Genomic DNA, 14074 nt, shown 5'->3' on the forward strand with positions numbered 1-14074 from the left:
ATCCAATTCCAACCAGCAGCTATCTTTAAACAATGTGTTTATTTACATTTGAATGGCTATGCCTTTTGATAGCCTAAGGGCAAGTTTACATGTAAACAAGTTTGCTTCTCAGTTCCCAGGGCAGAAAAAACAAGGTTTAAAATTATTAGATTTTGCGGAAACCGGTTTGGCTCAAAGGATAGAGCATTGGCTTGGGGATGGAAGGGTTCCGGGTTCGATTCCGGTCAAGGGCATGTACCTTGGTTGCAAGAGGCAGCCGATCGATGACTCTAACTCTCTATCTCTCTCCCTTCCTCTCTGTACAAAATCAATAAAAAAAATATTTTTTTAAAAAAATTATTAGATTTTAAAATTTATTCTTAAAAATATAAGTTTATTAATTAAAAAAAACAAACAGAAAAAACAAGGAAATTAAAAAACCTGATGAACAATATTAACTGTTCATTATAATAGAATCAGAGATACGGCAGGGGAGTGGACTGACAATTCTCGGGGAAAAGGGGAGCGGTGGATGCGGGAAGAGACTGAACATAAACTGTGCACCTATGGTTGAGAACAATGGAAAGGGCAGAGGGTGGGGTGGGAACTGGGTGGATGGGGGAAGAAATGAGGAACCTTTGTAATAATATGAACAATAAAGATTGATTTAAAAAATAAATAAATAAATAAATAAAATTAATAAATGGTCTTTTAAAAAAAAGTTCACCTGTTCGATTGCTGGTTAGGGCACATGCCCAGGTTTCAGGCTCAGCCCCCAGTAGGGGGTGTGCAGGAGGCAGCTGGCCAATGTTGCTCTGTCATTGATGTTTCTATTTCTCTATCCCTCTTGCTTCTATATATAATCAATAAACATATTTTTAAAAAATTGATCAGCTATCTCCTGCATACTCCCCACTGGTACATACCCTTGACTGGAATCAAACCCGGGACTAAGTTACATGCCCTTGACTGGAATCGAACCTGGGATCCCTGAGTCCGCAAGGCCGACTCTCTATCCACTGAGCCAAACCGGTTAGGGCTAGTCTTACATATTTAAATCAACTCATTTTCACATTATTTTATACTGTTTTGACATATTAAATAGTTTTAATCCCTAGGAAGAATCGCGGCATCAAACTTTTTAAATAAATCTGTTTCAGAACCTTCGGAGGGAAGGTGGAAGTAAGTTCCTTCCTGTATCAGTGATTACAGTTCAAGGACCAGAGGGCTGCGTGGTTGTGGTCTGGGCCCTGCCTCTGGCTGGAATGGCTGGGCCGGCGCCCCGAGGGTGCAGTACCGCCAGGGGCCGCCAGGGGCCGCCACCGCCGAGCGGGGCTCTGCAGAGCCGCTCTGTGCGTCACCCGCGCCGACGCGAGGGGACTAGACCGGCGGGCGCAGCGCAGTGCATGCTGGGTCGGCGTAGCCATGGCGGCTCGTGTCCTTTCCTCCTGTGTCCGCCGCCTGCCCGCGGCCTTGGCGTCGCTGCCCCGGCTTCCCACGCTGGCCGCCGCCCGGCCGCTCAGCGCCACGCTGCGCCCCGCGGAGACCCAGCCGAGGCCCCGGGCTCCGGGCTCGGCGCTCGCGCAGGTGACTCGTCGTGACTTTGCCGGCTCGGCAGGGGTCAGGGACGGCTGGGGGTGGGGGCGGGACCCGGCGGCGGCCGCGCCGGCCTGGCGGGTGCGGGCCTCTGGCTACTCCTCGCTCCCAGCCCCCCTGGCTGACGGTCAGGAGGGCCCTGCTGGGAGGCCTGCGACCTCGTGGCACCCCTGGGTTCGAATGGCGCCGCCGCTTCGGGAGACTGGGGGCTAGTGCCCTCCGGGCTCAGCCGCCACCTGTGGAGCCGCCCGGGGGCTCAGAGAGGGCGGCGGCGGCGGAGCCAGCGGCGGGCCTGGCCCCTTCACCCAGCGGTCATGCCAAGTCGGTGGTAGCTTGCTAGGGGGAAACTAAGGCGCAGCGTGCGGACCCTCTGCCTTTTCTGGGCTCAAGTAGCACCAGCCTTTTATGTGATGGGTCCTGTATGAGGATGAATTCCCTTGCACCCCCCCTCCCCCATTCGGATTTCTCTTTGGGGTGAGGCCTGGCATGGGGTTTTGTTCAAGCTCCCCAGGTGACTCTGAAGTGCACCAAGGTTAAAACTTAAGGTAGGAGAGACTCCCAAGATCAAGCTGAGAAACCCTCAACTCCAGGACCTCACTGTAACAGTGGTTCCAACCCTGACTAAGATGTCAGAATGAAAACAGGATGCCCCGGGGCCAAATCAGCCAGAATTAATGGAGACTTGGGCGCGGGCGCCCGGTGATTATTTTGTGCAGCCAATGTTGAGATTTACTGACACCAGCACCTTCATTCATAGGACATTGTCCTGTTGCCTGAATTGGAAGTAAAAGCATCACCCTGAAGTTAAGGGAGAGAAGCAGCATGCGGGGGTTGTGTGTGTGCGCTCCTGAGGCTGACTTCAGTGTGTGTCCAGAGGCAAAGCAATTGTCCCTGTTCTTAGTGCGCTGATACTCAGCGTGGTTGTGGGGACAGGTCACCTTGGTTAAAATCCAATTCTGGAAAGGGACTGAGAGTCTTCATTTCCAATGCTCTCCAGATCCTGCTGCTGCTGGTCCTTGGACCATGCCTTTACTATTTTGTTGTTAATCTTCACCCCATGATATTTCCTCCATTGCTTAGAGAGTAGGAAGAAGGGAGAGACAGAGAGAAACATCAGTGTGAGAAGGACACATTGATTGGTTGCCTCCTATATGCACTCCAACCAGGGCCAGGTATCAATCCTGCAACCCATGTATGTGCCTTTGACCAGGAATCATGTATGTGCCTTTGACCTGTGCTTGACCCTCTGAAGCACAGGCAGGTGCTGTAACCATTGAGCACACCGGCAAGGCTGGCCAGGTCTTTAATAGGAGAGTGCCCGAAGATGTTCCATTACCTGAGCTTAGTTTACATGTACACCGAGGAACTGTTTTATTTATGTTTACAAGTGGTTTTGACTAAGTGCTCCCATTTAGGCACCTTATGTTTGTGGATCGAAGTGGAGAGTAAATAATTGTTCATGCAAGGTACTGAGGGACAGCTATGTGCCTGCCAGCCTTACTCCAGCCTGTCAGGGACATTGAGAAGGCTTCTAAGAGAGACAGTGTTCAGGTCTTCACTGGATACTCTGCCGTCGTCATGTTAAACCTGCGTTCCCTGCACCCCTCTCCCTGGCTGTCCTCACACGGTTTCCCTTGGCCTGGCCCTTTCCTCTTCTCCCAGGGGCACTCTCTGCCTTGCCTAAACCTTTCACGTTGGTAAACTCCAGAGATCTCTTACCACACACGCTCCTTGGACTGTCTCCTGGTTTCTGTTAGTGCCCAGTCACCCCAAGGCCCACCTCCATTCTGTCTGGGCTCTTCTCATCTGGATGGGTGCTCATTCCACCCATCCCTGCTGCTCGTTTTCCTCCTCAAGATTCATCCATTCTGCTGATCTCAGAGCAACCAGTTACTCACCATATCCTTTCCCCCTTAAAAAAAAAAAGGAGCTAAAGCAGCATTTCTGGGTATAAAAAGATAAGACTTAGAAATAGCAGGTAAGAGCCAAAACCGGGTTGGCTCAGTGGATAGAGCGTCAGCCTGCGGACTGAAAGGTCCCGGGTTCGATTGTCAAGGGCACATCCCCAGTAGGGGGTGTGCAAGAGGCAGCTGATCGATGTACAGTGGTGCCTCGCATAATGAACGCCTCGCACAGCGAACTTTGGACAGGTTTTTCATGAAACCATCGGCCAAAAAGCAGAAAATGGATGAAGATGTGCAAGATTCGGTAGACTCTACTTAGTCTGTCTTAAAATTTAAAAAATGTGTGTTTTTTTTTTAAAAAATTATGTTTTTAGATGTATCTAAATAAAAATATGTCATCTTAGCATATTTTTTTTGTCATCTTAGCATATTTTATGCTACAGAACGAATTATTTTTTTTAACATGTATTGTTATGGGAAAACGCGTTTCACATAACGAACTTTCCTCATAACAAACTTGCTCCTGGAACGAATTAAGTTCGTTGTGTGAGGCACCACTGTATCTCTCTCATCGATGTTTCTAACTCTCTATCGCTCTCTCTTCCTCTCTGTAAAAAAGAAAGAAATAGAAGGTAAGAGAAACAAGGGTAGAGTCTAAAAATGGAGCCTAAAGTCTGATATTTGACCCCGGCGTCTCTGGATCTACACTGCTGCAGCCACAGCACAAAGCATTCCCAGAGACTCCTGTGGGATGTGTACCTACATGAAGGCAAAGCACTGATGCAGGGACAACTTGGCTGTTCTTGGCACCAGCACCAGGTGACGTGGGGGACGGTGATGGACTCGGGCTGTGGTGTGGCCACATCCTTCATTCCCCAGGAAGACAGACCTATTTTTTTTTTTTTTTAAATATTTGATTTTCTTTGAAAGATATATTTTATTGATTTTTTACAGAGAGGAAGAGAGAGGGATAGAGAGTTAGAAACATCGATGAGAGAGAATCATCGATCAGCTGCCTCTTGCACACCCCCTACTGGGGATGTGCCTGCAACCAAGGTACATGCCCTTGACCGGAATCGAACCCGGGACCTTTCAGTCCCCAGGCCGACGCTCTATCCACTGAGCCAAACCGGTTTCGGCAAGACAGACCTATTTTGTCTTCCTCGAGGCTCTGCAGCCCCGGCCCTGCCTCGTCACACCAGAGCCTGCGTGGGTGTGCCAGCTTCCCTAAGTCCCCAGCAGCAGGAACTGGCTCTCCCCAGACACTCTGCACGTTCCTGCCTCCTTCCTTTCCTGGGCCTGCCCTTCCTCCTGTGCTTTTAACTCCAGGTCTCCTTCCCTTCCTCTCAATGAATGCCTTTGTTACTGAGGCAGCCTATCAATACCTTTGCTATGGCTCCTGTCTCTTCTTTTAAAATGTTTTTTATTGATTTTTAGAGAGGAAGAGAGAGAGAGACAGAGAATCATCGGTGCCTCCCACATGAACCTTGACCTGGGCCAGATCCCACAACCTGAGCATGTGCCCTGACTAGGAATTGAACCAGCGGCCTTTTTGGCACACAGGATGACACTCAGGCAACTGAGCCACACCTGCCAGAGCTCTTGTCTCATTTTACAGCTGAAATTATCTGTTTGGGTGCTTCTCTGAAAATCAAGGTCCTGTCTTTATTTTGGTCATTCCAGCCCATAGCACAGTGCACAGCATACAAGGTAAAGCTTTCCCGAGGCTGAGATGGTCATGTAAATAAAGGCAAAGCATGCCACATGTCCACATGTGAGGACAGGTGTGTGCACGGTGCAGAAGCAAGAAGGACTAAACCCCAGTGAGCATGGTCTCAGGGCGGCATGCAGGGCCGCTGGGGCGGAGGACGCGCCTGGCGCGCACGGTGGCTGCCCCCAGGATGCCGGTGCAGGGAGGCTGCGCTGCGGCCCCTGAGGAGTGGATGTCTGTTTGGTCAGGGAGTGACCGTCAAACAAGGTTCGGTGGAGGTGAGGAGACCTCCCAGCCAGCCGTGTGGCGGGACCCAGGGAGAGCGGCGGCGGACAGTGGAAGGGTGGGGATTGGCCTGTCTGCGAGCAGGCACTTTGCAGCCAGAGGGGCAGGAGCTCATTTCCAAGCAGCGGGGTTGAGATGTCTGCTGCCCGGCTGGGATTGTAGGGGCAGCTGGCCGAGATGGCCTTCGAAGCTGTCTCCTTAGGCTCCTCTGCGTTTCCCTCAGAGCGGGCCCGGGGAGAGATGGGTTCCGATGGAGACTGATCAGGCTCCATCACTCTGCTCCAGAGGGGAGTCCCCCCTGCCCGCACACGGTGCCTTCCCAGGCCTGGGAGAAATAGGATTGTGGAGGGCACACCTTGGGGAAGAACAGTTAACATCAGGAACAACACGGGAATCTTGTTTAAACAGTGGAGACCCAGCGAGCAGGAGCAGAGAGCCCGCCAAGAGGTGGGTGGCAGTACTCTGTATCTCACAGCACGTGAGAACTAAACGTGAGGTGTGGGAAGTGCCTGTGGCAGCGCTGTAGTCTGACCTGGAACCTAAGGGGAGGCGTGCGAGGAGGCAGGAGCTCGTGCCTTGGGCCTCAGCCAGAGCCTCACTGGCAGGGCAGCAGCGTCACCCATCCTGCGGGCAGCTGCAGAGCACACTCCCTGTGCCCCCCAACAGTCCTGGGAGCTCGGCATGTTGTTTATCGCGTCTTACAGGTAGGGAAACGGAGGCCTAGAAAGATTCGTAATGCCTGGCCAGTGTGGCTCAGTGGTTGAGCATCAACTCATGAACCAAGAGGTCACTGGTTCAATTCCTGGTCAGGGCACATCCTAGGGTTGCAGGCTCAGTCCCCAGTAAGGTGCATACAAAAAACAGCTGATTGATGGTATTTTTCTCTCACTGATATTTTTATTTCTCCCTCTTCCTCTCTCTAAAAAAAAGTCAATAAAAACATTTTTTAAAAAAGATTAGTAAGAGCGAGCTAGTGCTACAATACAACCAAGGCAGTCTCATTCCAAGGTCTGAGCTCTTACCCATCTGTCTCTGCCGCACCCACTATAACTGCCCACTTTACATTGGCATGAGGCCCCTTTAATTTCACTTAATCACAGTGCCCACCTGGCCTCTGCAGGCACTTGCCCTGCTGCCAGGACAATGCTGACCCCTAGTGGGCCACATGGGGAGTTGTGTACAAGCACCCCTTTCTCTGTCCCTCTCCTCAGCAGTAATTCCACCTCCCACCACGTCTTGATCTGCACTGACAAAGCCTCTTCCACTAACTACATCCTTCCTCAAGGTCTTGTCTGTCATTACCACTGTTCATCTCATTCCTCCTCCCGCTTTCTTCAGTCCTTTCTGCTGCTTCATTTTATTTGTGGCTTGGAAACCTCTTCTAGTCGTTGATAAGGCCTGGTGACATTCCCACGTCAGACACCTCCTTACCCCACGCTGTCATCGGAAAGGAAGGGAGACCGTAAAGTCAGACAGAGAGAGTAAGTGCTCCAGAAGTACCCAGAATGCCCTAGAAGCCTTATAAACAGCTCACTCTTAGGCCTCACTTCAGTGCTGGGCCCTTTCGTTGGTAAGTGCTCATACAGAGGTGTGTGCTGGTTTGGTTCACTCGGTGTTTTTTTGTTTGTTTTTTAAATTTATTGATTTTTTTTATAGAGAGGAAGGGAGAGGGATAGAGAGCTAGAAACATCGATGAGAGAAACATCGACCAGCTGCCTCCTGCACGCCCCCTACTGGGGATGTGCCCACAACCAATGTACATGCCCTTGACCGGAGTCGAACCTGGGACCCTTCAGTCCACAGACGGATGCTCTATCCAATGAACCAAACCGGTTTTGGCACTTGGTGTTTTTTATCACAATTTTTCATGGGCCTTTGTCTCAGGTACCTGAGCCCCAACAAGCAAAACCTATTTTCTGTGGGAAACACCCTAAGAACTCCAAACCGCAGTATTAAAATCAGCTTTAGAAGGTAACAAACCAGTTCAGATTAGGGACTTCCATAGCCAGCGAAACTATCGGACGGTTTTGTTTTGCTCTGCGTGTACCTTCCACAGTTTAAACCCGCCGACCAGTGAGTTGGAGCTCTTCTCAAATGTGGTGAAGGGTGCAGGAGTCCGTCAGACCCTGGCACCCAGGTGACTATAAACAGATGACTGGCAGAGATGTGGGATGGCCCTCCATCCTGTCAGAGGTCACAGAGGCTCTGCGGGGCTGGCGGTCTCAGGCCCAGGCCCTGAAGGGGAACAGACTGGACTGAGGACTGTCAGGCTCTTCCTCTCCTTTGGCGTGGGAGCCAGTGCTCGGGTCAGTGTGGCCCTCGGTGTGAGCTGCTCAGTTCCCGTGGCAGCTCTTCTCCCTGTGGGTTATGCCCATTAGAGGTGGCAGGGACTCACAGGCAGGGGCTACTGTAGACGCCACAAGGAAAACTTGGGCTCTTCTGCAGGCCTTAGGTGATTTCAGTCTCACTGAACAGGACCAATGTCCAAAGCCAGTCCTGGCTCCGAGGGAAGGTGGGCCTGCTTCTGCTGCTGACCGCCTAGGCCCTAGGCTAGTGGTCGGCAAACTCATTAGTCAACAGAGCCAAATATCAACAGTACAATGATTAAAATTTATTTTGAGAGCCAAAAACCGACTTCTGCGCATGGCCACAGTTTCAATCGCACTGTACATGCACTCCCGCACGTGGTATTTTGTGGAAGAGCCACACTCAAGGGGCCAAAGAGCCGCGGTTTGCTGACCACTGGCCTAGGGCATCAGAGTACCCAGCAGGGACCCGGTGCCACCCAGGGGCCACACTTAGAATTAGATGGGTGGGTTCTCTAGAGCCCACTATTAAGTGGAAGGTACTTAATAGAGACCAGTGCATTTACTTGGAGGCATTTTATTTGGTAATCCACTTTTCTTTTATTGATTTCACAGAGGGAGCAAGGATGAGAGAGAAACATCAATTTGGAGAAAATCATTACTCAGCTGCCTCCTGTACACCCCACACTGGGGACTGAGCCTACAACCCAGGCATGTGCCCTGATCAGAAATGGAACCGTGACGTCCTGGTTCCTAAGTCACTGCTCAACCCCTGAGCCACGCCAGCGGGGCACTTGAAGCCTGTGGTTCAATGTTTCCTTCCTGCCCTCGCCCTAGGTACCAGGCAGAGTTCCACAGCTGTGCCGCCAGTACAGTGACGCGCCCCCACTGACGCTAGAGGGGATCAAGGACCGTGTTCTTTATGTCTTGAAACTCTATGACAAGATTGACCCAGAAAAGGTAACTGATGTGGTTTACATGCTCCTTTTCTTTACATGAGTATTGAATCGCATGGTACAAAATGCAGGCGTCCAGGCGGACTGCAGTCCAATCTCCCTGCTCAGCCCCATTCCCCTCCGGGAGGCAGCAGTGAAACCAGCTGCTTGTGCACCTTCCCACAGATACTGAGCGTGCGTGCAGGGCAGTAACACATACATACATGTTCTATGTGCTGCATGGTCCGTGTGTCCCCTCCCCCTTTTAAAAAAACAGTGTGGTACGTGTACTGGAAACACTGTTATCCACCTTTCTGAACCTTTGGAGTTTTTCTCATAGTGACATGAAATTTCCTTCTTCATTGATTGAATCTGTTGTGTGAGAATAGTGGGTTTTGGAGGTTTTTTGTTTTCTGAGGTGCAACTGACACATTAGTTTCAGTTATTTGCTGCATATATTATGAATTAATCACCACAGTAAGTCTAGTTAATATTTGTCACCACACAGTTGAAAAAGTGTTTTTCTTGTGACGAGGACTTGTAAACCTACTCTCTTAACAACTTTCAAACGTGCAAGATGGTGTTCCTCAGTGGGGCCACCACGCTGGACGTGTCACCAGGACAGTGGTTGCAGGGGGGCTCTGAAGCACTCCCCCAGGATCCTGAGGTCTGAATTAAGGACAGGTGGTGGCAAACACCACTGCTATTCCTGAGGGAAGAAAGTCACTCCTAAGGTGTAGTATCTTCGTTAATAAGGCAGCAAGAAAAACCAAATCTCGAAAGTCATTCAGAGCAACAAACAAAGATCTTAATATGTAACGTGGAAGTCATTAGCTTTTTATATAAACAATTCAAAACAGGTTGAAAAATCGACATGTAAAGCACACCAACTGTATGTCGTTAGCATGTTAGCGGTATGATGTTAATTATGGTCCCTCCTACTTAAAAACAATCTGTGTAATGATTAAGTAACACTGTACCACTCGGGTATCTTGTGAAGCAGCAGCTCTCAGAGACTGAATTTTGTATTTGGTGTCCCTTTCTTGCAGCTCTCAGTAAATTCCCATTTTATGAAAGACCTGGGCTTAGACAGTTTGGACCAAGTGGAGATCATCATGGCCATGGAGGACGAATTTGGTAACACTCACAGGCTGAAGCTTGGGTCTCCGTATTGTGGTTATGTGTGTGTGTGTGAGATTTGAGAGGGAGAGAAACATCAACTTGATGTTCCACTTATTTATTCATTTATTGTTTGATTCTAGTATGTGCCCCGACGGGATGGAACCCTAAACCTTGCCGTATCGGGATAACACTCTTAACCACTCAGCAGCCCAGCCAGAGCCCATAGAGTGATTCTTGATTTGGGTGTGTTAAAGTGAAAGTATGTGGGGAGTCTGAATTGGGATTTGAATCAATATGTAAATAGAACAGTAGGCCCCCTTTCACACACAACCACACACACGCGTGCGCCTGCGCCGTGGTTTCCTGCGATGTCTCCTGTAATTGCTCCAGGTTATTCTGGTTTGGGACAGTTAGTTGTGCAAATGAGACCATTCAAGGCTCCACAGCTAATTTGGGGGATGAATTGCCTGAATAGAAGCCATCCCAGAGCAGAGCCTAGTAAAGACTCCTCGCAGATTGTGCCAACTATCTGCGGTAGGGTACGGGGGGATTCTTGTGGAGTAATGAAATATTCTAAAAGTGGATAATGGTGATGGCACGCAACCTTGTGACCATGCTAAACACCACTGAATTTTACACCTTCAATGGGTGATTTCCTGTTATATGAATTAGATCTTTCTTAAAAAGAACCAACCATTCTACCCAATACAATATTTACACAGTCCAGACATAACTGAGTCACAACTTGAATGGATTCAGGGTTGCTGGAAACTTGATGTACTTGAGGGTTTTACAGAGGTATTAGTGCTTTCAAGTGTAAAAAATCTGCTTTTGGTTCCCTAGCTGTGGCTCAGTGGTTGAGTGTCAACCTGTGAACCGGGAGGTCACGGTTCAATTCCCTGTGGGGGCACATGCGCAGATTGAGGGCTCGATCCCCAGTGGGGGGCATGCAAGGAGGCAGCCAATGGATGATTCTGATGTTCCTCTCTCCCCCCCCTTCTCTAAAATCAATAAAACATAATAAGGGATTTACTTTTTCTACTCTCACGCATGTTGTAAATTTCACTTTAGGTTTTGAAATTCCTGATATAGATGCGGAGAAATTGATGTGTCCACAAGAAATTGTAGATTACATTGCAGATAAGAAGGATGTATATGAATAAAGATCAGGTAAATAATTTTATATAGAATGATTTCTCCAATAGAATTAACCTCTGTGGGGTTCTTCAGTAAAGTGAGAGTCAGGAAGAAAAGGAGAATGGGAATGCCTGACACGTTTTACTGGTTATAAAATGCAGGCCAGGCCCTCTAGTTATCTGCCACTCCAAGGCACCAGCCTCAGTGATGGAATCTTTATCCTCGACGAGGGTTGAAAGCACTTAATTCCTGGACAGACTCTCCAGGGTGGTAAGCCCTCCTAACAGTAGTCTTGTAGAAAATACTGCACAAATTAACGAAGAAGCAGAGACCACTACCTCGCATGGCAGCCAAGGCCAGCCCAGCTGCTGTCCAGAAGTTGGGATGGCCTAGCTGTTGGCTGTTAGAGACTCATGAGTAAGACGACGGACTCAGGAGACATACGTGTTTATTGTCAGCTCTGTCCCATTCTGAAGTCTGGTGGTCGTATGCAGGCTTTCTGGCCTCTGTGAGCCTCAGGTTTCCCATATGTCCAGTGGGGATAAAGGTAGGACCTACAGGGATTTTTGTGAAGGTGAAGTTCAGTGGCATGTGCACATCACTTACTACAACGCGTGATGGTAAAGAGCCAGTCAGCAAATAAATGTGGTTGTTAATTGGGCTCTAGGATAACCAAGTGGTGAGACTTGTTAAACTTCAGGTACTGTGGTTGTAACACCTCAGAGCTCTTGGTGTCAGGTCGGTAACCAGACACCAAAAGAAATGCTGCGCTTAGTTGGGGCACTTTTTTATTTTATTTTTCTTACTTGCTGTGTCTTTTTCAGACCCCTTATCTTCACCAAGAAGACAGAGGCGAGCGTCTGGCCGAGAGAACCAGTTTTAGCATCATTGCTGACATCGACAGAGCAACTCTGTTTAAACTTGTATTTAAATTGTCTAAGTTTTTGTGCCCTTTGAAATAAATCTATAAAACAATATTTTTGTCAGTCTTTAGTTTTTCAGTGATGTCTATAAAGTGCATTTTTATATTGAGTATGCTTAATAGGGTTTTTGTTGTTAATCCTCACCCAAGGATATTTTCCATTGATTTTTAGAGAGTGGGAGGGAAGAGAGACAGAGAGAAAAACATCAATGTGAGAGAGAGAGACATCGATTGGGTGCCTCCCACATGTGCCCCAACCAGGACAAGGGATTGAGCCTGCAAACGAGGTATGTGCCCTTGACCGAAATCAAACCCAGGACCCTTCAAAGTTCACTGGCCAGAGCTGTGCTTAATATGCATGACTTTCTGAGTAGTGTACTTAGAATGAAACAGGTTGCATGGGACGTCATAATTTTAACATCTGGGCAATTTGTTCTGAGTATTCTAACCCCCATGGGAGCTGCACATTTTGACAAAAAAAACAACAAAAAAACACACGTATGTGGCGTTCGTTGCCACCTCAGGGCTCTGCTACAGAGGGGCCAGTTTGCAGCATCCAGTAGCCGTTCTAAGTCCCACAGGAGCCAGATCAGGAAGGAAAACACTGAATCCCAGATAATTTCCTGGCAATGCTAGTTAGGGTGTAAGTGTTCAAACAATAGCAAAGGCCCTTCTGCTCTCTGAAACCAATAAAACTGTATTTAAAAAACACATACACCCAGGAGTTATATAACAGGGTAGACTGCGGGAAGGGCTGTACCAGGAGTTATGTAACACTAGAGCCCCGGTGCATGGAAATTCACCAGGAGGGGGCTTCCCTCAGTCCAGCCTGTGCCCTCTCAGCCCAGGAGCCCTCAGGGGCAGGAGGTGACCCAGCAATCAGGAAGGTGATGCCCGTCACACCTGTGCTGCTGCCACTGCCGGCAGTGCAAGGCTCAGCCGGCCCTGGTTACCTGAGCCCCAGGAGGCCCTGAGCAGCTAGGCAGCAGCATTCCGAGGCTTGCCTGTGCCTCGGGCCAGCCCTGGGCAGCTGGGGGGTTGAGGGGACGGGACTCCAGAGGTAGGCACACAAAGCTGCCAGACCCACCTGGGAGCGGGCTCAGCCTTGCTACATGCCTGCCACCCCAGCAGGGCCGAGGGGACTGGGCGCCATCATCTTTGAGGGGTGGGCAGTCAATTAGCATACTCCCTTTTTAAAAACAATATATTTTGATTTTTTACAGGGAGGAAGAGAGAGGGATAGAGTTAGAAACATAGATGAGAATCATCGATCTGCCTCTTGCACACCCCCTACTAGGGATGTGCCCACAACCAAGGTACATGCCGGAATCAAACCTGGGACCTTTTAGTCGGCAGGCCAACGCTCTATCCACTGAGCCAAACCGGTTTCGGAAGCATATTCCCTTTTTATTAGTAGGATGAATGGATAGCAGGAAAGCTTGTGCCAGGAGTACAGCATGAGGTGGAGAGCAGAAAGGGTTGTACCAGGAGTTATAGAACATGGGTGGACAGCAGGAAGGGTTGTATCAAGAGGATAAGGCAGGCCAACAAGGCTTTGAACAAAACAGCTTTGTTAAGTAGGATGGCAGGTCAGCTCGGCCGAGCACAGCCATGTGGGAGCATCACCTTTACTTCTGTGTGCACCGCCTAAACTGACTTGACGGCCCTTGAGCTTAGAAAAGGACATTGCTACTTGTCCTAATGGCTGTCTGGCTTGTGGATCCCAGAGCAAAGGGGTGTTAGCTGTGAAAATGTGGGTATGGTGTGCTATTCAGGCTGCAGGTTACCTCCTCCCTATCAAGGAGCCTGAAGCAACCATTCAGAACTGGATAAACCCGGAGGAGCCCGCTGGAGTGGGCGCCAGCAACGTGCAGCCTGTGGCAGTGGCAGCCCCCTGTGGCCGGACAGCACTGCTTCGTGGTTGTGAGGTACGGGAGCAGCGGAACGAGCCAGGAGGGCTGTGGGACCAGAGCCTGGGGAACATTTACGACGCGGCGGGAAGGTGAGTGTCCCGTGGAAGTGCTGGTGTCAGAGCCCGTTCACGCCAAGGCCTGTTTGCTCCGGTCTTCGTGCTGCGGCGGGAAGTGGAGCTCCACCCCAGGCGTCACCGGCCACGCCCTCCCAGGCTACCTGGCTGGGTGAGGTCACAGAGGCAAAGCCAGGTGAACAGAAGGCGA

General features: G+C 49.7%; 1 protein-coding gene across 1 annotated transcript; it reads left to right on the top strand.

Annotated features, from left to right (window-relative positions):
• Positions 1 to 1305: 1305 nt before the first annotated feature.
• Positions 1306 to 11950, top strand: NDUFAB1 (NADH:ubiquinone oxidoreductase subunit AB1). Its single transcript, XM_084882790.1, has 5 exons — positions 1306 to 1566; positions 8619 to 8741; positions 9766 to 9853; positions 10910 to 11008; positions 11800 to 11950. The coding sequence occupies exons 1-4, from the start codon at positions 1405 to 1407 to the stop codon at positions 10999 to 11001; spliced, it is 465 nt and encodes a 154-aa protein (XP_084738916.1). The 5' UTR covers positions 1306 to 1404; the 3' UTR covers positions 11002 to 11008; positions 11800 to 11950.
• Positions 11951 to 14074: the final 2124 nt, after the last annotated feature.

This window comes from Pipistrellus hanaki, assembly GCF_964339955.1.
Source record: "Pipistrellus hanaki genome assembly, chromosome: 4".
In the NCBI taxonomy this organism is placed as follows: Eukaryota; Metazoa; Chordata; class Mammalia; order Chiroptera; family Vespertilionidae; genus Pipistrellus; species Pipistrellus hanaki.